The sequence below is a fragment of the Muntiacus reevesi genome, chromosome 16, assembly GCF_963930625.1.
Source record: "Muntiacus reevesi chromosome 16, mMunRee1.1, whole genome shotgun sequence".
Taxonomy (NCBI): domain Eukaryota; kingdom Metazoa; phylum Chordata; class Mammalia; order Artiodactyla; family Cervidae; genus Muntiacus; species Muntiacus reevesi.
In genome coordinates, this window is record NC_089264.1 from 30,696,801 (window position 1) to 30,721,499 (window position 24,699).

The 24,699-nt window shown below is 32.9% G+C and overlaps 1 protein-coding gene across 1 annotated transcript in view; it reads right to left on the minus strand.

Moving 5' to 3' along the window:
- The window catches only part of GRID2 (glutamate ionotropic receptor delta type subunit 2), a 1,506,291-nt gene that overhangs the window by 1,186,275 nt on the left and 295,317 nt on the right, over positions 1-24,699 (minus strand). Inside the window, 1 exon segment of the mRNA XM_065907436.1 lies at positions 10,463-10,618. Coding sequence (XP_065763508.1) covers positions 10,463-10,618 — 156 coding nt within the window.

A 24,699-nucleotide genomic window follows, 5' to 3' on the forward strand; every position in this document is an offset into this window, starting at 1 on the left:
CGCAGAGTCAGACACAACTGAGCAACTTCACTGGTTGGTTTGATGGAAATAAACATTTTGCAAAACAATAAAATAAAAGCTTGAGTATTCAAAAGGTAATCTAATTCCCTCAAACACATGAAGCAAACCCTGCCTCCAAATGGTTTTCTATATGCTATTGCCTGCAATGCTACTTCCTCTTATCTTTGCATGGCTGGCTATTTTGCAACTTCGAATCTTAGCAAATATGTCCCCTTTTGTATTTTCCACAATCACTACATAAAAAAATGAAGTCCTGGCTTTAAGTGGCACACACACACATACACACACACAAGCCACCTGCTATTTTTATCATAGTATCAGTTATTTTGCTTTGTTTCAGCCTTCTTTTTTTTTTTTAATTTGTTTGCTTCTTTAGCTATTTTGTATATCTTTCTTTAAAATATGAAGTCCTTGGTTGCTTGAGGCAAATTTATCTCATTCATCTGTATAAATTTCTAATACCATGTAGAGTCAGTGCATTAAAAGTGTCTTACAAATAAGTAAACAATTATTTTCATTTTTGAAAGAATCATGAATTATTCTTGGTGATTCATAGTATTCTTCCAGTTGGTGTCCTCTTCACATATTTAAGGTTTAAGTAATTTCCGAGGAAAGGAAGTGTAAACTAATGATTCATCTGTGCTCTGAAGGAGCCCTAGCATAAATTTTGAATAATGAATGACAGTGGTTTAGTAACAAATCAGCCTTGTTCCACTGTAACAGATATAGTAAATAGAGAGTTAAAATTACCCATGAGAAGCATGAATCAACTTTGGAAGGACTACCAAAAGAAAGAAATGCTTGGTGAACTTCTTTTAGATAGATAGATAGATAAGCATGATAGATATGATATATATGTATCATATATACATGACATATATGTTATATAATATATATTTTAATATAAACATATGAATTTATATGCATGTGCATATGTAAATGCATATGTATATAATACATATATTAATATATACATGATGAATTAATATAGATATAAAACTTCTTTAAACAGGGGCAAAAATGCCTAGAAATTCAAAACAGTAAAATAATGAACTAAAAAATTTCAAACATAAATACTGTTGACAAATTAATATAAAACAATAAGAACAGGATTTGGGAGCCTGTAGAATGAGGCTGATATGTCAGTTTCTTTCTCTGTGACCAGTAAGTTTGTGTCACCTCTTTTTTTTTAATCTCCGAATTAACTTTCTATCATCAGAGATATTTACATTGTGCTCATTTTCAATAACTCGAATAGGCATGCAGGACCACCTCAAAATATTCTGTTTGATTTTATATAAGTGTAAATTCAAAAGAAAAATACAAAAACTGTTACTAGTTATTCTATTCAAAAACATTTTCTATGAAAAGATCACATTTGATTTTATTTGTAGAACAGCCCCCCCTCCAAAAATAAACATTCTGAGAAAACATTTGTTTTTTGCTTTGAAACATTCCTCATATATAATAGATATTTTATGTATTTTCTATGTTTTAAGTCTGTTTATATTGGAAAATACAGCTTTAAGAAAGGAGCTTAGCCATTCTTGGTGGTGGTTTAGTTGCTCAGTCATGTCTGAATCTTGCAACCCCATGGACTGTAGCCCGCCAGGTTCCTCTGTGCGGTTCTCCGGGCAAGAATACTGGAGTGGGTTGCTATTTCCTTCTCCAGGGTATCTATCTTCCCTACCCAGGAATCGAACCTGAGTCTCCAGCATTGCAGGCAGATTCTTTACCAACCAAGTTCCAAGGGAAGCCCTAGTCATTCTTACTATCATATTATAATAGTCTACCAGAGACCAAAAGGCAAATATGTCTTGAAATGAGGCATGGATTTCTGAGAAAATAACATGACACTATGTGTTACTGAGGAAAATGCTGAAAATTCAAAGAAACCTATGATCAAGATTTTAGAGTTGATATCCACCCATATTGAAATAAAAAAGTACAAAACATAGAAAGATAACTCTTTAAACAATCAAGTTAGAAATAAATTCAAAATACCAGATATGATGCATCTATTAAAGTCTCAAGTTTTCCTTGAATTCATTTCTATATGTGACCTTCACATATGTCATTCTTCCACAACATTATGCCTGTCTACAACTGAATTCCATGTAGTTAAGACTCAGTGCCTTATTTACTTCACTGATTGTATTAAGCCTACTCAATTTATCAGAAAGCTTTAGTTTGCTCCCCACAAGCTTTCTCTACTTCCCAGAAATGGTAACAAGGTATTTTAAATCCTTCAAACCCTAAGTACACCTGTTGCAACATTACTATTTGCCAAATAAATTATACTATAAATATAATTCTCCTTCTCCTGGGGTGATAAGCAAAACTATCCCAGGAAAACAGAAAAGAATAGAAGCATTTAACTTATATAACATTTTTACAACCCTAGAATTTAGGATCTTGATAAGAAAAACTGTCTTGGAAAAAAAAAAGACACTGACTAGGCAGTTATTAAATTTAGTATTATCCATGGTATGCATGGGAACTACCAATGCATGTTGCAAAGGATGTATGGGAATGTTAGGTCAGAGAAAGATAAGAATTTACTGATTTACACATGCAATGGTACCAAGTCGCCATGTACTCCACTATTAAAATGCATTTAGATTAGTAGCTGCTGCTGCTAAGTCACTTCAGTCGTGTCCAACTCTGTGCAACCCCATAGACAACAGCCCACCAGGCTCCCGCCCCTGGGATTCTCCAGGCAAGAACACTGGAGTGGGTTGCCATTTCCTTCTCCAATACATGAAAGTGAAAAGTGAAAGTGAAGTTGCTCAGTCGTGTCTGACTCTTAGCGACCCCATGTACTGCAGCCTACCAGGCTCCTCCATCCATGGGATTTTCCAGGCGAGAGTACTGGAGTGGGGTGCCATTGCCCTCTTTGTTAGATTAGTAGAGGAACCCACAAACCATAATTTTTATCCCATGTAATTATTATGCAACAATGATCATAGCAGTCCTCCTATGGAGTATGTGTTCACTCCAAATTTATGAATAAACTATGGCTTGGAAACAATAGGTGTGTTTATGGTCCCACAGATAATAAGAGGTGGAGCAGCATTCATACAAAGGTAGATTTATCTAATTACATGGCCCATGCTTCCCAGAGCTTCCCAGGTGGCACTGGTGGTAAAGAATCTGTCTCCAAAGCGGAGACAAAGAGACTCGGGTTCAATCCCTAGGTCAGGATAATCCTCTGGGGAGGGCATAGGAACCCACTCCAGCATCCTTACCTGGAAAATCCACCATGGACAGAGGAGCCTGGCGGGTTACAGTCCAGAGGGTCACAAAGAGTGGGACATGGCTGAAGCAACTTAGCACATAGGCATGAAGCTACTTACCCTGTGCATGAAGCGACTTACTACGCACACGAACACATGGCCCTTGCACTTAACTGCGATGTTTTCTTTTTCCTCAAGCATCAAGTTTAAAACACATACTGAACCAAATATAAATACTATGAGTGAATACAGTGAAGAATCAAAGATTAAAAAGATGAGGGAGGAATTTTTAAAAGCACTGTAATAGGAGGGCAAAAGAAAGAGGTGCAGATATATGTCAGTATCTAACACAGGATAATAATGGTTAGGCTAACTACACTAAGATTTCAGGACAGCCAGTGGAGAGCACAGCTTTGTGCAGAGTAATTTGCTCAAGGCTAAATGCTTAGAGGCACCCCAAAAGTATTTGCTGATTCATTCTTATTTTTCTTAGAATATGCAGTTTTCTATTGCATATTGGCTTGTGTGTCTTGTTTTTAAAAGCAAGTGTTTCAATGATATTTCTTTTGAAAATTACAAAATAATTCAACAAAATATTGTATGGATACTAAAAGACTATGCGTAATGAGATTCCAATAAATCTAAAAATACTTTCTAAGTACATGCAAAAATAAGCTGTTAAATGTTAAAATAAAAAATCAGATTATTTTTTGTTCTCAAGTTAAGCAAGTAGACTGGATCATGTAAAAGTTAGATATTAATAATACTTGTAATAGTGTTAAAATTCTGAATATAGTTAAGTCACCTTTGGTTTGTCAACATGAACTTAAAGAATTTTTATGACTATAAAATGGACTCTCATTATAACTGCAGACTGCACATAAATGTGGTTTTTAACCTAATAAACCATATATTCAGAGTCACTTTATGACATAATAGGCAATTCTTTTACCAAATAACTATCATAAAAGGCCGATTAAAAACTGAATTATGCTGTTTAATCATGCACTCCATCCATAAAGGTAGAAAAAGAACAGAAGAAAGTGGTGTGCTATTATTACAACAAAATGTTTGGTAGAAAGAACACTTAAGCAACAACAACAAAAAAGTTCATTAAACACAGCTTTCATAGAAAGCTGCTAAAGATTCTTCTAAATAAAACAAGATCCAGAGAAGCACATGTTGCTGAAATATATATTTTATGAGGTAGCTTACACAACAGTACACAATTGTAGGTAGCCAGGTAAAAGGCCCCGAAGCAGGTTATATAAAATCATGATATAAGGGTCTATAAACATCTGAATTTAATCTGTTCATAGTAATAGGGACCTGTTACTTTAAAAGTGTCATATTGAGTGATATAAGGGAAAGACTTACCAGTAAAAGGGTACAACAAAAAAAATCACAGAAAAAAATAAAATTAAGCTATGCACTGTATATCATTACTAACATTATATTAAAAATAATGAATTTATTTAAAAAATAAATTCCCTCTTTCCTGAAAAGTAAATGTTTTAAAAATCTAGAACATCATGTGTTTAATTGTTTAACACAATTAAAAACCCAAGTTACAAGTAGAAGGGAACGACACTGTTAAAATCCACAGCCCCCCTCTGGTGCATATTTAGACCTCCTGGAAACAGACATTCCATCTTCTCTTTTGCTATTTCCATTATAGATGGCCCAGTCTTGGAAGAGTTATAGGCTTTAAGTAAGTATTTGAATAGACTGATTTAACTGAATACCCTCAAAATTAGAGTCCAAATACACAATATTATAATTTTTCTTGATCAGAAATTCTTTAATGAAAATTGGCAGTAAGAGATATTTGAAAGAATGCATGTCTGTGTTGTCTCTAATAGATACAGATGTCTAAAATTTTAATACTACATTAATGATAAGTACTAAAGATCACACAATAGGCAGATTCTGATTGCAGACCTTATATGCCAGTTCTTAGAACGTGGCAGTAGGAAAGAAAACTGATGCAGAACTAGGCATGGAATTCCTGGAGAACTGACCAACCTAAACACCCCAGACTCATGAAGAGAAGCAGGTGGTCCAGAGAGCCACCAAATGTACCTTGAGAATCTCTCTTGCCTTGTGAGTGCCCGGAGGCGGCCAGTCAGCTGCATCACTATCCCTTCTGCACATGGAATTAGGCATCAGTTATCTAGAGTATTGGGCCTAGAGACAAAATACAACACTGATGTGGAAAGGGAAGAAGGGATGAAAAAAATGAGGGGAAAATGAACAAGTGAACGAATGAGAAGAAGTATAATTTTGCTTGATGTTCAGATTTTGTTTCTCGGTTTCTGGAGTCACTAATTCTCAAGTTCAGTGATCAGGCAATTCAAAAATAAGCTGAAGTTGGAGTTACATAAATTGGTCCAGGAAACACAGGCTGATGAATTATATACATTGCAAGCTTATGCTAAGGAAAGTTGGAGAATCCAATCTAAGAATTTTGGAATTAACAGATGTTTTTAATCACAGTAAAAATATCCTATTAAAGCAGAGAGGAATATAAATTATGAGACTAAGCCCTAGAATCAAGCATCAAATACCACAGCCACATAAATCATTCTTTTACATTTACATCTTCTTTGAACCAGACTATGCAGATTTAGCCTATGACACCAGAAATACTCACAGTGAATTGTCATGTGTCTTGGAGAAGTTTTTTCCTGCTTAGTATTCCTTATACTGTTTTTGGCTCTGCTACTCTTCTGTTATCCCTTTTACACACATGATATAGATACGTGGATATTTATATATAATTAAAAAGACGTAGGACTTATGTCATAATCAATAAACGAAAGTAGTCTCATTGCTTTACACTTACACTAATTTAATTTTGGAAGATATGCAAAGCAAATCCAACTGAAATTGTCACTGTGTGAAAGTTAGATGGCTATTTTTACAAGATTCTTTGAGAGCAATCAATATTCATGCCTGGTATGTGAAGAAGTAAGTTAAAGATGGACCCAGCTGTAACTGGAAGATGAGCAATCCTAATTGTGACTGCTTTTTGTATTAAAATCAACTTTTATAACTAAATTGTTTATAATAATTTTTAACACAACAGAGAATAATTTTGATAGTCCTTTGTTTTTCAAATAGAATCATTTGTGACTCTATGGCATAAATCTTCCCTTATACTCTTCTCACTATGTATTTCATTTTTATATATTTTTTCTAACAATTATTTCAAAATGTTTTAACTGAATCTTGCCATTCAATATTAGTGCATAGCTCTTAACATTCTTCCTGATACATGTGATGCAGACAAGAATTATATATGCATGCATATTTCTGCATTCACCATTCAATGTGAACATTTTTACACATTCTCCTTACACTCCCTGACCTTGTTTTCTTATAAATCCCCATCTTTAACGGCCCATAGTAGTGTTGGTCTCAGCTAAGAGCTAACAATATAAACAGCTGCTATTGCTTTCAGTAGAGACAGAGGTGCCTTTCACACCAGTCATTTGTGTATCTATGCTATATTCAGTACATAGGTCCCATAGAGGAAACAATCTTTAAAAGAAAAGTAAGGAAAGAAATCTCACAACAACTGCTTTGGTCCAAGTCACCTGAACCTGCAAAAGGCCCTTTCTGAATTCTGATGAAAGTAATGAGTGCTCCAGGTTGCTGTGAATAGCTGGATGAGGTAGCAGAACAAAGGACAGCTATCATATATTCTTTTAATCAATTCTGAAGTCAGTCATGAAAAAAAAAAAAAAAAAACACAGGAGGCAATTTCAGCAATGTGAAGCCATCTCTAAGGTGAAAACTGAATAATCATAATTTCTTTAATTCTTTATGTATCTAAATCTGGAAATTTGTTCTAAAGACTTGGGGAGCATCTTATCTACAGAGATGAAAATGACTTTAAAATACATCACTTATGTTCTGATTTCTTCATTATTATTTAGAAGAGGAGAAGTAAGGATGAATGAACTGAGTGGATTATACAATGCAACTGCTGCTGCCAAACAAATTGGTATTTTTCTGCTAATCCATGTCATCTAAAACCCATGAACATAACCTGCACATATCAAAACATATAAATCTGCTACCATTTTCATTCCCAACAGTGTTTACTGAAGTCCTAGAATATATCAGAATAAGTTAGGTATTTTCCTCATAAATAAGTATATACACACACACACACACACACACACACACACACACACACAATATATATACACAATATATATATATATATATATCCCTGCAGATATAGTAAGGAATATATCAGGTCAGTGGTCTACAGGCCTTGGTTTAGTTCATTCATTCTTTGCTACACACTTCCAGTTTGTAGAATGATTACTTAACCACTGTGGTCTCAATTATTTAATTTAACATTCAATAGGACTTACACAATTTTGTACCTTGATAATTTCAAATGTTTTCAAATGTTTTTTGTATATCTTAAGGAAAGTGTCCACACACACACAAAATAAACTAAAGAAAAGAATTCCTAAGTGAAGGTATGAAAAAGTCTTTACCATTAGTTGACATCACACAGCTCAACAGATTAAAGGTAACCAATGGCTTACCAAAAAATATTCAAAAGAAAGCAAAAATAATTACCTAAAAATAGGTGGTTTATTTACAAATTACTTTTGTTAAAACAAGAATTTTTTTTCCTACTGTTCATTTATCTAAAACTGCTGAGATTAATGTTATAGGATAGTGAAAATGATGATCAAATAGTCATTGCTCTCCAGAGAATAGAAAATATTGATCCTGTGTTGTAACCAAGATACTTTCTTCAAGAAACTCACTGTAAAATAATTATTATTATGTACAGACTGTGGTAACCAAAACCACAAAGGAGCATTTTATATTACCAATATTCTTTACTAAAGTTTATGGAGTAGGGAGGCTGTTTCTATTTAAATCTCTCTCTCTTACTAAGTGTTGAAAATAGATAGGATAAACAAAATACTAACAAACTGATTTAAGGCCCTCTATGTTATAGATTTTAATGATACTGCAGCAAAGATATGATGATATAAAGGTGACCATCTTTGATAGTTCAGTTGAAGGTTTCTCCTAAAATACTTCCTCAAAATAGTTAAGAAATACTCCTAAATACTTTTTGTCCTCTCTCAATTGAATATTTCTATTATTGTTTCAAAGTTATCAAATACAATAAGAGCTCTAGAAAAAACTGTTTTTACTTCTAAAATTAAACAAGATCTTTCTTGATATTGAATGGTGTAAAAATTAGCTCCAGAGTTTCCTGGAACTTATTTCAGACTCATTACCCAGAGCAGACCATCAAAATAACTGGTCCAGAACATCCTGTTAGTATCAAAACCCATCAGGCAAACTATCAAGTTTATTATTCTTTCTTGACAAATATCTAGCATTCTCTACCTTGAAAACTTAAAACTTACTTTCTCTCTCAATTTGTTTTCAGTGCCACAAATTCTTTTATATCACAACAGTTCTTTTGAGAGATATTTTTGTTTCCAGAATTTAGTTGACAGTAGAATGGTTACACAAAGCAATATGTAAATGAATTAACTGTGGTATTTTAAAAACTGTCCTTGTGTTTCAAATTGTAGCCTCTAAAAAAAAAAAGTAGTCTCTTAAAAAAAAAGAAAAAGATATGAAGGCCATATTTATTTAGCTCTTGTAATTCCATTTTACCCACTGTATATTTCTCACTGATTTATCCACATTTTTTCAGTCAAAGTGGATTTTTTAAAAGGCATGGATATTTTAGCACATCTGCAATTAATAAGAAGACAGTCACAAAAATAAGTCGGTCCTCATTTTTTCCTGTTCTTACTCTGGTTACTGAAACTAACAGTTGGGAAAGAAATATCTACTTACTTTAAAGAATAACATTCTTAGTGTAACTATTCCTTTACATTACAAGTATTTTCCACAATTTTTAGTTTATTATTTTTGCAGACTGCTTTATGAATTCTAATATTAATTTAGACAGTTTTTAGATGTTTCTATAGAAAATTTATCAGCATAGCCATGATTTAAAGTTGCAAATTCCCAGGATAATTCTGAATTAAAATGCAAGAAAAAACCAGATGCTTAATCTGATTTTTAAAATTTATATTTTATGTATTAAAGTTCCATCATATTTATATAAAAAATCTATTTTATTACAAAATCAAACTATTAATTATTCTATCCATTGCCTTACTGACAGAAATAAGCTTAAATCGACTTTAGCCAATGCCACTGATAAAAAACACAATCCAATAAAACTTACTTGTATATCATGTAAATCCATTAAAACCAAAACATTTATCTTCTTTATCCCTTCAATACTTTTCTTTAAAAAGTTTTCTACCAAACTTTACTACAGTCATATCTTGTCCATATTTTCTTCTGCCAATTTCTATGAGTTTTTAATGAAAGAAATATGCTTAATTTAACTAAATTAATTTCATATTAGTATCTTTAGTCTAAATATATAACCACAACAAAATATAAAACAGATTAACAACAAATAACTTCATGAATAATGACTACTTTGCCAATCAAAAGACTAAATATTTCATTACAATAATAGCATCAAAACTAGAATTTTATTAGTGTAAGATCTTTCATTGAAATCCTTCATTCATACAAAGGATCATTCTAGCATAATAAATAAATTTGTATGATTGTACCTATGTAAGATTTTAATTCACTCACGCTTACAGAGAGAATGGAGAAAAGTGCTTTAAAATTTGGCACACTGTAGAGATTCCAGCACAAAATCTTTGTATTTTGTATCTTTGATTTGTATGTACTGTCTAAAAGTTTTCCTTCTAGCAACACATCTGTCATGAATACACCTTAAATGTCATCTCCAGTTGTGACAACACTCAAGGTGGCAGTTATCTCAAGGAAAACAAAGTAAAACTTCAGATAGAAAGTCATATTTTTAAGGAATGTTTCAATTACACTGAAGTCATAAAATATTACAAAGTTTTTATTGTAAATATTTAAGACCATTTTCATATTATATTTCTATTAAAACAATAACTTTTCACTCACTGCCCTTTCAGAAGTAGAATACAGGATTAAAATCTACCAAATAACACCCTAAAAGAAAAGCAATGCAGCAAAGATGCAAAAATGATGTTCATGTTTAATGGCTTTTAAAAATTTAATTTCATCGCCATTTGTATTGAACCAAAAAACAAAATAAAATGTAGAGTGCTGATAGATCTTACCTTCCTGAACTGCTTGAAAAGGGTTGTTACCATCAACAAATGTCACCGAAAATGTGATTTTCTCAGTCTGTAAGATCTCCTCATTCTGGTTGAGGTCACCAACTGCTGTGCGAAATACCTCATCATCCTTTTTGGCAGATTCATCAAAAATTGCTCCTAGAAAGAAGTGAGTTGCCATTAAACAATAACATAAATATTCTCTCATGCCCCCCAGAATTACGCCAAAGAGACTTACGTATCAGAAAACGTATACTTTCACTTAAAGCATGCACTTTATTTATTACTGAAACACACTGTACTGGAAGCAGTGTGACAGTTAAGCAGGAATGTAGTTACTTTTTCCAAATGGAAATGATGAATAGTACATCAGTGTTTTGCTGGGAAAGCACTGGGAAGGCATAATAAGTACAAAAAGCCTTTGCAGAACAAAGTGGTTAAATGCACTGAATGCCTCATGTACTAAAATCTTTAGTAACTCATAGCTTGAAGATTTTTTTCTGAATAACTGGAGAAAAATAAGGATATATTCTTAGAGTCCATTCATAAAATAAATAGGAATCAAATTTTTATCATGATTTTCATTTATTATTTTTCTTTTGATTTCTTCTCTTTCTTTCATGAACAAGAGGTTCCATATCTTCTCAAATCCTGACTCTCAAGGTTTGACCTTGAGCAAGGGATTCAAACTCTAAACACATTCATCATCTATAATATCTAGTAATAAAAATAATATCCATCTGTAAAGTTTATTAGCTATATTAAATGATGATATGCATGCAAAATTTAAGCACACTGTGGTAACTAAATATGTCTTGATAAATGCTGGTATCGTTCCTTTTTTTAGATACTGTAATAGAATCCAAACACAGCTTAACATTCTCTATTAATTTTTTCACACTACAGTATCTAATGTAATTCTTAAGCTAATTCAGTTCAGTTCAGTTGCTCAGTCATGTCCTACTCTTTGCGACTCCATGGACTGCAGCACACCAGGCTCCCCTGTCCAACACCAACTCCCGGAGCTTGCTCAAACTCATGTCCATCGAGTTGGTAATGCCATCCAACTGTTTAATCCTCTGTCGTCCCCTTCTCAAATAGTACTACAAACAAATACTGTTTCAAAAAAGGATTCCATGCAAGAAATATGCCTAAGTTCCCACAACAATGGCCAGAGCCTTTGCCTCCTTGACTCCAACATTCTTGCTCTGTGTCACCATGGGATACTGCCTTATAGAATTATACCCAAAAGGAATGAAAGTATTTAATGGGGAATCTGACTTTATGGCATATTTCAGGATTCTTTCCCATGTGCTCATGCATACTGACTCCTCTAGTTCTAAGCAGGCACACATTTTTTAATAATTTACTTTTTAATCACAAATAATTGGGTCAACATACTTTTTGCATTTTTGAATAAACCTAATGAATTCCCTCCAGATAAAAAAGAAAAAGACATATACCTAAAGGACAATAACATGATAAAGGAATAACTATGAACATATGTACATCCTATCTATATATGCATAATATATATTTCTTGACTATAATATGCATTACCGTGTGTGAAAAAAAGTATGTATGTAAAAATGACTTTTTCAATTATATAAATAGAAAACAGTTTTTATACACATATATGAAGAGATAAACACACTATATATGCAGACACAGATATGCATATATATTCACATACATGCACACAAACACACATATACATATCAATAAAAATAGACACACTTAACATGTTTCAATTTCGTTGCTTTAATACTTATGTAACTGAAGCCCTCAAAATCTTCTAGGAAAAGACAAATCATGATATTTAACATGCATTATAAGACTCAATATATGATAAAGCAAATGTGAAACTATGTTCACTTCTGACAAATCTGGCAGGTTACTTTTGACCTCTCCAGCATAAGTGGCTTTGCCATGGTAAAGCAATGATTAACTTCTGCTAGAGAAAGCAAAATGTCTAATAGGCTTACTGTGTGCTTAGATTTTTCTTACCACTGCTCTTCTATATTTGCATGGATTCACTGACAACTTTGACCAGCCTATTTAAACCTTTCCTTTCCATTTCCTATACATTTGGAATACCTGCCATGGATAAAAACATAAGAAAAGTGTGAAGAATTTTTTTAATTGATATAAAATTATTTTAGAATTATACTATTATATACATAATAGAATATTATTAGTTTTAATGATGTAATCAATTTATATAATACACATTAATTTTAAACCTATCTTGTTGCCTCTGGATTAAGTTTACTTTATAGACTAAGTTTCTAATGAAAATATTTAGGTAATAAAATTTAGATTTATCCTGATAACTTTAATATACATTTATAAAGACTTAATTTGTGATAATATTTATCAGAAGCTAGATTAATGTAATTAATCATTACATTAAAATATAATATTATCATACTGGGATATAAAAGTTTCTTCAGCACTTTGTTAGGAAGTGTGATATAAGGGTGCTATAACTGGAGCTGAAATACCCAATTCATTTTAAATCAGATAATCTAAATGCCTATTCACAAAGAAGTGAGGTATATTTATACAGAGATGTTTAATTTGTCAAGAATACCAAATGGATTGTTTAAATGAAGTTTCTAATCAACCTTGTTTTATAGCAAGTAACATTATTGACTTCTGATAAGTATTGGTAATACATTTTTTTTTTTTTTTGGTAATACATTTTTAATGGAAACATTTTACTATTGCCTGACAGAACACTTAAAATTGCTTTAAACATTAAACCTGACTTAATAAACGGCAGAAATCTGCCAAAATGATAGCAAATTAGTCAATTCTGCTCTGAATTAAGATATACTGAAAGGAAATGCACAAAAGAAACAGTTCATCTTTCAGCAAACAGAAAGGAAGTAGACAAAACAAACAGGTTATCTTACTGCACACAGACAGCATAAGCAAAGAACAGGAAATCTTAGCCAACATTTCAGATTCATTTACTTATTTACTTTTTTCCTCAGCTATAAAATCTCATCTTAAGTTTGGCTTTTTGTTACAAAGTAAACGCAGCATTTTATATCAAGCACAACTATTCTGAAAACAACCTGACAAGTTTCACATGAAGAATCTCAGGAAACACAGTCCTTTCTTATGTATGCCATGCACTTCCAATAGTATAGTTATGTCATCTCTATCTTTTGTATTAATAAATGCATATTACCAGTCTAATCAAACATTAAATGTCATTTTTGAAATTAAAGTTTCCCAAATGTAACATTCACAACTATATAGCGTACATGATGAGACAGCATCTATTTCTTTCCCAGCTATTTTTATTAGCATGTTTTAACTGTCAGTTTTATTTTAAAACCTGGACAAGAAAGCCAGAGCCAACTTATTGTCATGATGAAATAATTCTTCCACCATTTACACACACACACAAACATAGACACACACACACGCACACATACACACACACACACAGTATCTGATCAACAAATCATACTCTATTTACATTTTACGCTGGCCAAACTGGAGAGAATTATAACCAAGCAACAGGCAGAGAAGGAATATCTCCTAAAGATTCCTAATGACTAAACTGTAATTATAACCATTTCTACTATTAGGGACTGATGATCTGCTACTTCCATGGGAGAGAAAAATGGTCTTTACTTTTCCTTACAGAAAGAGAGTGACATGTACTCTACATACAAATTTTTAAATACAAAATAGATCATCCTTGTTTTCTTATATCTTAGAAAAGAAAATAATTATGGCTTACAGCAGTATTAAAAACATGCTGAGGTCTTAATTTTTTAACTGTTGTAAAGGGTCATGTGTATAAGTTAAAAACAAAATTTTACACAAATTCACATTCACAAACATGCTTGTTAAATAAAATATTTATAAGAAGTTACTAATCTGATCACCTCCATAACTCTCAAAAAGAGTTTAAGCATTGATACCTGATACTGTCTCAATCATGGGTATATGCCTTGTCTCCTGAGCAAAATAAATTTCGTGGGCTATAGAAACTATTTTTATTGTTAGAGTATTTATAATGGAGCTTGAGTATATTAGATATTCAACAAAAAATAATAGTTTAAACTTTCCTCATATTAGTTAGGCATGACCTTGTAAAACAGGATACCTAAATTCAAATTCATATAGGATGGATAAACAACAAGGTCCTACTACAGAGCAGAGGGAACTATATTCAATATTTATGATAAACAATAATGGAAAAGAATAAAAATATTTTCTTGTCTATATGTGTATAACTGAATCATTTTGCTGTGCAAAAGAGACTTGCAGAACACTGCAAATCAACTATACTTCAATAAAAAACAACAAAACTAAAAATTCAACTTCAAATATAAGAATAAAAACGTAGTTATAACTAATTCTAAATTAGAACAAAAACAATTGCAAATGCACCTGTATGTGAATTTATTGTCACAAGTATTATCATGACTCCAGAAGACCCAAATTATTCAGCAAGGTATAAATCACATACTTTTATTTTTAGTTTCAATATATAAAATCTTCATCTTATACCTATAGCTGGTAAGTACAGGAAATGTTGTTTAGCTGGGAAGGTAGTAGAGCAAAAAAAGTGTCTTCATCTAGCTTTGAATTTCCTCTAAAAATACTGAGAAAGGTTTTGCTACAGATACTGAAGGGGCTTTCCAGGTGGTGCAGTGGTAAAGAATCTGTCTGCCAATGCACGACCAGATACGGGTTCAGTCCCTGGGTTGAGAAGACCCCCTGGACTAGGAAATAGCAACCCACTCCAGTTGTTTTTCTTTTTTTCTGGATAATTCCATGGACAGAGGAGTCTGGCAGGATACAGTCCATAGGGTCACAAAGTCAGACATGACTCAGCAGAGAGACAGACACGTAGTGAAGTGGCACGAGAAAGAGACCCATAACTGTACAGAGGCTAACCTACTTTCTTCCTTTTCCATACCACAACCCATTAGTCTATGCCCACTGCTCTGTTTGCTGAGGCAGAAGTCACACTGCAGGAGCAAAACTGCAGAATTCACAGAAGTCACATTTTGCAGAAGCAAAACTGCAGAATCAGCTCAAGTAGAAAGGTTCAAGATAACAACAGTCTACTGCCCGGACCGGGTCTAGCCTGACCACCAAGGCAGCACCTGAGCTGAAGAGACCCCCAATGTCTGAAAGCTGCCTTTGCTTCATTACCTTGCTAGAATCTCTGCCCAAAGGGAGAAGCTGAACTTTAGTAACACAATTAGCGTCCTGAGCAAAGGAGCCCAAAGGACTATGCAGGCTTTGGATGTTTCTGGAAACTTACTGTCATTTCCCACAGGTTCTGATGGCATACCCACCTCAAATCCTTTAAAAATTTCCCACTTGCCTTACCCCGGAAGAAAAGTTCTTAGAGTTGTCCCTTTCCCATTCCTTGATAAAGGAAGAAAGTTTCTGTCCTGCTTTGCCAAACCTGTTCTCATCCAATTGGTGGGAGCAGCACTAGGCAAGGAAGGGACACAGCTGGGGTCCAAAGATACAGGCAGTCAATAACAGAAGGAGTTTTTCCATATACAGAGCTGATAAAAGCATTGGGAGATCTGCATATCTAATTTTATAAAAATAACAGTCAAAGCTATGGTTTTTCTAGTAGTCATATATGGATGTGAGAGTTGGACCATAAAGGAGGCTGAGTGCCGAAGAATTGATGCTTTTGAACTGTGGTGCTGGAGAAGACTCTTGAGAGTCCCTTGGACTGCAGGGAGATCAAACCAGTTAATCAATTATAAAGGAAAGCAACCCTCAATATTCATTGGAAGGATTGATGCTGAAGCTGAAGCTTCAATACTTTGGTCACCTGAAGCAAAGAGCTAATTCATTAGAAATGACCCTGATGCTAGGAAAGGCTGAGGAAAGGAGGAGAAGGGGACAATAGAGGATGAGATATTTGGATGGCATCACTGACTCAATAGACACTAGTTTGAGCAAACTCCTGGAGAGAGTGAAGGGCAGGGAAGCCTGGCATGCTGCAGTCCACAGAGTCACAGATAGTCGGACACGATCGAGTGACTGAACAACAAAACAACGAAATATCTTTTGGTAATTCTAAAAATTGAAAAGAAGAAAGTATCAACACGTATCAACACAGAGATAATCATCAAAGTCAAGCCACTGAGTTGCTTCACAAATGATTTGCTGACAGGATAGCTGAAGTCCATTACATGTTGCATCAGACCATAGCAGAATCAAAATGCCTTCATAAGATAACAAAAACAGCAATTGTGGATTTCATAGATTCGTGGCTGAAATAAATTTTAAGAATGGTAATGCTTTCATTTCATTTTTTCAGTAAAAAAACTTTCTCATTTTTTAGAAATTGTAGTGAAAAATTTTAAGTAATTTAACTAAAATTTCACAGTCAAAAATTAGAAGGAGTGGAGTAGGAATATTGATTTTCTGGTTTCAAGTTTGGAACTATTTCTTCCATATTATGCTGTTTTTCTCATTTCAAGCACTTATTTCATATATGAACATATATATATATATATTACATATATAATCCATTATGTCATTCCTATATACATATATGTGATAATATCTAGAACTACTATATATATTAGTATATACTCAATAACTAGTTATACCAATAAATATATATATCAATATATACACACATACATATGTATTTGATAATGAGTACTAACTGCCAGTTAGCATAACATATTCATTTACTCTATACTGTGAAGTATTTAAAATGGAAGAATCATAGTAAAAACCTGAACATACAATGGCACACATATGATCTACTATGGCATTCATATATACATATGTGTGATAGCTATTATATATATTAGACATATACTCAATAACTAGTAGTAGCAGTGAATATATATATATATATGTATATACATACACATATGTACATATACATTCATATATATTTGATAATGATTATTAGTCTGGTAATTAGCACAGTTATCTGTTTACAGCATGAAGCATTTAAAATTGAAGAATTATAGTAAAAACCTGAACATCAGACTTTCCACATAAAATGTATCCCCCTTTGCCTTAGATGCTTTAGCAAATTCGCTTTGGAGATTAAATTTTTTTTAAAAGGCACAACTCTCTGCTTTGAGACAATTCACTGGTCACAGTAGGATTTACAGCTTTTGAAAGCTATTCAGAATTGTTAAGTCATCATATATCCTCACTGTTTTAGATGTTACTATTCACGAGTAGATTTTCAAATTTAATTCTAACAGTGCACTGTGCATACACATTAGTTTCACTGTGCACAGATATTCAAATCAAGAGAGATCTATAGTGTTTTTACATCTACTTATGATTTCCACTAATGCCAGTGGGAACTGTGCATGTATTCAAAGCGACGAGTAATAAAGACCTTATAAATACTGTAAAATCCAATTTCTCCTTTATTTCATTCTTCACGAGAAGGAAAAAAGGTTGACCGTGTTCAATACAATTAGACAAGACGAAAATTCAGCAGAATTGTGACCAAATTAACTTAGCATTTTCTATACCACTGGCATCTTCATCTGAGCATAGACAGAGGCAACTATTTCAATAAAGATATTATTAAAATGAAGGTATTGTGTGTATGTGGTATGCTTATGCATGTGTGAGTATGTGTGAGAGTATATATAAAACCTGCCTACATAATATCAGTTACATTGAAATATCCTCCATGAATCAATTCTGTATAACAAGTATTTTCAGCAGTCTCTTATTTAACAGAAATTTTACAAATATGTTCTAATTTAATGTTTTCTTTGACAGGAAGTAGAGCTTTTAGAATTGTATTTTTCCTTTCATTCAGAGGTATATCTTCCTCAGTTCACGTTATCTGATCCTTCACAGGTACTCTAAGGAAATAAATCAAAATAAAAACTCTTAATAGTCTAAAGGATGTTTTAGATACATATAAAAGTCATGACAATTAGCAAATATTATTCTGAATTAAAAATAATATGTTGTGCTACTCTCGTTTATAATAATTGAAATAATAATGAAAATAATTAACATTTATTAGTAATAAGCATCATAATAAGTGGTTCACTGACATCATATGATTTAGTTTTCATAAAAATCCTTTGATGGAAATGAAATTCAGGGCAAGTAACTTTCCAGAGACGTAATGCTACTAATGACTGTGGCAGAATTCACAGGTCTCATTTTCAAGGCAAACTCTGTAGAGAGCTATAAGCTTAATATATAACAATATATTAATTATAATAAACTTCTATATTACCAAGTTACATATATACTTATTTTCATAATTATAAAAATGAAATTTTATATGAATGTTAAAACTCTCAAATAGGTTTTAATCATTATGTTCAATAAATTTTTAATAACTAGGTCTAATTTAAGAAAGTTTTTAAATAGTATTTTTGCATATTTTTGGTAGATATAATATTTACCCAAATAAATTAAACTATGCCATTTAAAGACAAGTTTAACTCAATAATTAACACATTTCCCCCCAAACTTTAAGCTTGATTTTGGAATAATTATCTAAAATATACAAGGAAACAAGTTGGGGCAAATTTTCTAAACATGTTAAATGACAATTTTCAGTTACTTTAGAATAATATTAAGTGAGTTCCAATAACATATACACTTTAATATATTCTTAAATTCTGGGTTCATAACAAATCTCTAGCCTTTAATTTTTTAAGACGTTAGAAATTTTTCTGCTTTAGTGAAGAATCCTAAAAGTACAATGCCCAAGTCATTGACTTTATATAGAAAAGATCTTTACTAATGTATGTAGGTCTGTAATATTCAAATTTTGGCCAGCTATAGAAGCTAACTGGTTCATTATCTCCCAGTGTCTAATGCTTACTTAGCATTTTGTTCTCAAAGTACATTACACTATTAACTCCCAAATCACCCACCATAATTATCTAGTTTATAGGCAAACATTATTCTTTTTTAAAGATAGATAATCAAGTTCAAAGAGGATATTACCTAGATCACATTGGAATTAGTTATGATATAGTATATGAAAATATAACTAGAAGGAGATAAAACTCCACTCAGATAATTAAAAATTATTCTACATAAATACCTGAAGGCATATTGTTATATAAGACATTTTTACAATGCAGATACTTTTAAATTCTCAGTTTTCCTCAACATATTATAATAGAATGACTTAAAATGAGAAGGGTATATCACAGACCAAGCAGATAAATTTTCGATAATGATCTCCACCATTTCAGGGGAGAGTATTTCTGTTGGAATGTGGCATTCCATCACATTGTGAGCTAAGTCAAATTCATGTAGAGATTCTTCACTCTAACACAAGTCCTTTTTTTCAGCCAATGACATTCGAATTCACATTTCATTTGAGGTTCTTATAAAGTTACCCAGAAACCCAAAGTCCATTTAAACTGATAATTCTGCCACCTAAATGTCTGACTTTGCTGTATGTTTTCCAAAAGTCTATGCCAGAAAAGAAAATCTATTGTGTTTAAGGAACAGATAATCTGACTTTCACATGTGGAACATACTAGGAGGCTAATCTTTTTTTGTTTCTGTTTTTGGAACATAGATCCTCTCTGAAGAGCTTACACATTTTTATCTAACTTTGGTCTCTGAGGAGTAAGCATTTCAAATAACTTCTTCCAATAAAAGTTATTTGCAATTTGTAAAGAATACTAGATACTGAAATGTCAATCATCTGGATTTTTCTTAATAAAAATGGCACTATTGAAAGAAAGTATAGTCAGAAGATGAAGAAGAAAACATCAGGAATCTGTTAGACAATTATTGAGGGTATTCATTGTCTTTAAGCCTGCTCTGTAAGAAATGCTAAATGGAGTCCTGCAGGTTAAAATACAAGGACATTAGAGTGTAACTTGAAGTCACATGAAGAAGTAAAGATCTCAGTAAAAGTGGCACATAAGCAATTATAAAATTCAGTACTATTGTAATGACAGTAGATAGCTCCATGTTTTTATTTTCTACATGGTGTAAGGCATTAATGTTTTATTTAAAAGACAACCATCAACCTAAAAGCTAGTATTATTAATTACAACTTTGGTTTGCAATTGCACATTTTACTTTCCACATAATTTAAGTGTCTAATACATTTAAATAATCATTAGTTTATATTTTAGGGCATACAATGTATAGAGATGTAATTTTGTGACATTAGCAACTGAAAGGGCTGAGGATGAACATGTAAAAGAGCAGAATTTTGTATCTCATTGAAGCTAAATTAGTATAAACTCAAATTAAAGTATTATAACTTTAGGATGTTAAATGTAATCCCCATGGTTACTACAAAGAAAATCATTATAGGATATACACAGACAGAAATGAGAAAATAATTTAAATGTTTCACTCCAAAAGACAAACAAGAGAGAAAACAGTAATCCAGGAAATGAGAGATAATGAAGCTATAAGACATATGGAGAACAAATAGCAATGACAGAATTTCCTCTTTATCAGTAATTACTTTAAGTGTAAATGAAATAAACTCTCCAATCAAAAGACAGAGTTTGGCAGAATAGCCAAAAATATCACCCGATTACATACTGTGTACAGAGATTCACTTCAGGAGAAAATATTTGCAACTTGTGTTTATATGTGACATTAATATCCAGATAAATATTTAGGAAAGTGAAAGTCTCTCAGTCGTGTTGGACTCTTTGCAACCCCACCGACTGTATAGTCCATGGAATTCTCCAGGCCAGAATACTAGAGTGGGTAGCCTTTCCCTTCTCCAGGGGATCTTCCCAACCCAAGAATCTAACCTAGGTCTCCCACATTGCAGGGAGATTCTTTACCAGCTGAGCCACAAGGGAAGCAGAACTCCTGAAACTTGGCAAAAAACAACTAGACTAAAAATTGGGCAAATAATCTCCTGCCAGTGCAGGAGACTCAGGCTGGATCCCTGGGCCAGGAAGTCCCCTGGAGAAGGAAACGACAATCCAGTCCACTCTTCTTGCCTGGGAAATGCCACTGACAACAGAGCTTGGAGGAGTAGAGTCTATGGGTTGGAAAAGAGTTGGAAACTCTTTAGTGACTAAACAACAATAACCACAACAAAGCACTTGAATAGACATTTCTCCAAAGAAGATATACAAGTGGCCAATATGTACATGGAAAGGCTCTCAACATTACTAGCCATTAGGAAAATTCAGATCAAACAACAATGAGGTAATAACTCATACTCGTTAAGATGGTTACTATTGAAAAATAAAGTAACAAGTGTTGGAAAGCATGTAGGGAAATTGGAACCCCTGAGTACAACTGAGGGAATGTAAAATGGTCCACTTGTTTCGAAAAACAGCCTGACAGTTCTCAAAAAATTAAACCTACAATTATTATGTGATCCAGAAATTCCATCTCTATATATACTCCTCAAAATTGAAAGAAGAGTCTTGAAGAGATATTTTGAATATATTTAATACTATCAAACTGTATTCTTAATAATCAGTGAGATGACAAATGGTGTGTGTATGTTATAATCATTTTTTAAAAATTCGAAAAGTGGCACTCTTTTTTTTTTTCATATTTTTACACTGACTCTGTGAACTTTGTTGTTCAGTTGCTCAGTCATGTCCAACTCTTTGTGACCCCATGGACTGCAGCACGCCAGTCTTTCCTGTCCTACAGCAACTCCCGGAGCTTGCTCAAACTCATGCCCATAGAGTCAGTATTGCCATCCAACCATCTCATCCTCTGTCATTCCCTTCTCCTCTCGCCTTCAATCTTTCCCAGCATCAGGGTCTTTTCCAATGAGTCAGTTCTTCACATCAGGTGGCGTCAAGTATTAGAGCTTCAGCTTCAGTCCTTCCAGTGAATATTCAGCATTGAGTTCCTTTAGGATTGACTAGTTTTTCTCCTTGCAGTCCAAGGGACTCGCAAGAGTCTTCCCCAACACCCCAGTTAGAAAGCATCAATTCTTCAACACTCAGCTTTCTTTATGATCCAACTCTCATAACCATATAAAACTACTGGAAAAACTATAGCTTTGACTCAATGGACTTTTGTTGGCAAAGTAATGTCTCTGCTTTTCAACACACTGTCGGTGTTTGTCACAGCTTTTCTTTCAAGGATCAAACATCTTTTAATTTCATGGCTGCAGTCATCATCTGCAGTGATTTTGGAGCTGAAGAAAATAAAGTCTGCCACTATTTCCATTGTTTTCCCATGTATTTGTGTACTTATCCAGAGCTTTATATCTTGTGTTTCAGTCTCTTTCTCCATATCACACATTTAATTGAAGCAATATCCTAATATTATAAACTTAAATGCTATGATAAGAACAGAAATAACTGGTTTAAGAAAAGAGACTTTTTAAACACTGCACAGCAATTCAAACTTTCCCAAAACTGAAATGATGCACATTAAAAAAGGATAAGAAGCTGTCTTCTTGAAAAGTACATTCACTGAAAAGACGTGCAGATATTTTTAGAAATGGAACAAATTCAACTTCTTTTTCCTTCTATAACAATTCTAGATGCTTTTAATACTACTTTCAATTACCATTTTAAAAAATTGTGAGAACTGGTATGTGGTACTATAAATAAAACCACAGGTCAAAGAAATATCTGTATGAAAAAAATATATACTATGAATACTATGTATGCTTTTCGAAAATTCAAACACATTTTGCTAACAAATAATTTAATTTAATCTGTCTTCTACATAGTAAAAATTCTAATTTTATGGTTAAGACAAAATCTCCCTCTGCTTTGAGATGTAAAAAATTCATTTTAGCAATCAGAATTGACTCAATAGATAGGTCATTTGAAATTATGCAATTTAGATCTATAACACAGTCTTCATTTCTAAAGAAAATGAACGCATCCTGTGGCATATTTCAGGTAGCAAAAAGGTACTCTTTTAATGTAAATCTCACATCTCACGGTTCCATTAACTCTTAATCCATCTGTAATTTTATCTTTTTTTAAATAAGCAGTTTTAATTGGCAAAATTGAGGACTTTACAGAAATCTACTGAATCTTTTTTTTTCCTGCTATGTGCTATTTCATACACTGAACAAGCAACTATGTTAGGCAGCTGCATACAGATATTGCTAGGTGGGTGGCCTACAAAATATTTTATAAGCGGTGAGAAAACAGTGGTTCTATTATAACTGTAAAGAAGACAGCAGTGAATAAGTGTTTCCTTAGAAGGACGGCAATACTTTTAGGTATCAGATGTAAGTGATTGCAGAATATATCACATTTCTTTCATCTATCAAGATCTGTATCACAATCAGTCCTTGACTACCTACAAGTCATAGACTTATGAAAATTCAACTCTAAAGTCCCGTTTTTAGTAATAACTTGCTAGACAATCTTATAGGAAATCTAACAAAAATGGCCAAAGCTGTCGATGTTTGCCACTGTTAATTCTATTCATAAAAAAATAACAACAATATTGTTAAACTTTGAAATTCTTCTTAGGTAGTTCCCTTTATACTCATTTTACAGATGAAGAGATGGAGAATCAGAAGAATTAGGTAAATTAACCAATTATACAGCTAGAAATAAATGAGCTAGAACTTGAACCTAGACCTTTCTGGGTTCAAAAATCTATAGTTCTTATAAACTGTTTCTATGTTAAAGTTTAGTACATCCCTGAGACTAAATATTCTGCTTTTAGAGTAAGGTGAGCTTAAAGAAGAGACAATAGTGAATGCCTTCAAAGCAGTGGTCCCAACAATTTTGGCACCAGGGGCTTGTTTCGAGGAAGACAATATTTCCACAGACTGGAGTCAGGGGTGGTTTTGGGATGGTTTAAGCACATTACATTTATTGCGCACTTTATTTTTATTATCATTACATCAGCTTCACCTCAAATCAACAGGCATTAGTTCCCAAAGATTGGGAACCCATGCTGCAAACTACCCGTAATTCATCTCATGGAACAGTTTTACTCTATGACATGGTATGTAGTAGTAGTCATTAAAAAAAAAAAAAAAAGCAGTTATTTATGTTCTGTTTCAGTTGTCTATTAAAATCCAAGTGGAGATGTTAAGTTGACCAATTGAGTATGTGGAAATGAAGCTTAAGAGAAAGAGTTCTGAGTAAGAGACAGACATTTAAAGGTTATCAACATACCTTTGCAAATTAAAGACCTGAGACTGGACCTGATCACAAAAGGAAATACTGCAAACGGAGAAAAAAGAGACTCAAACCCCAGAGGCAATCTAATCTTAATTTTGAAGAGAAACAATCAAGAATGGATTAGAAGGCAGCAGCGCTAACTCAAAAGGGAATACC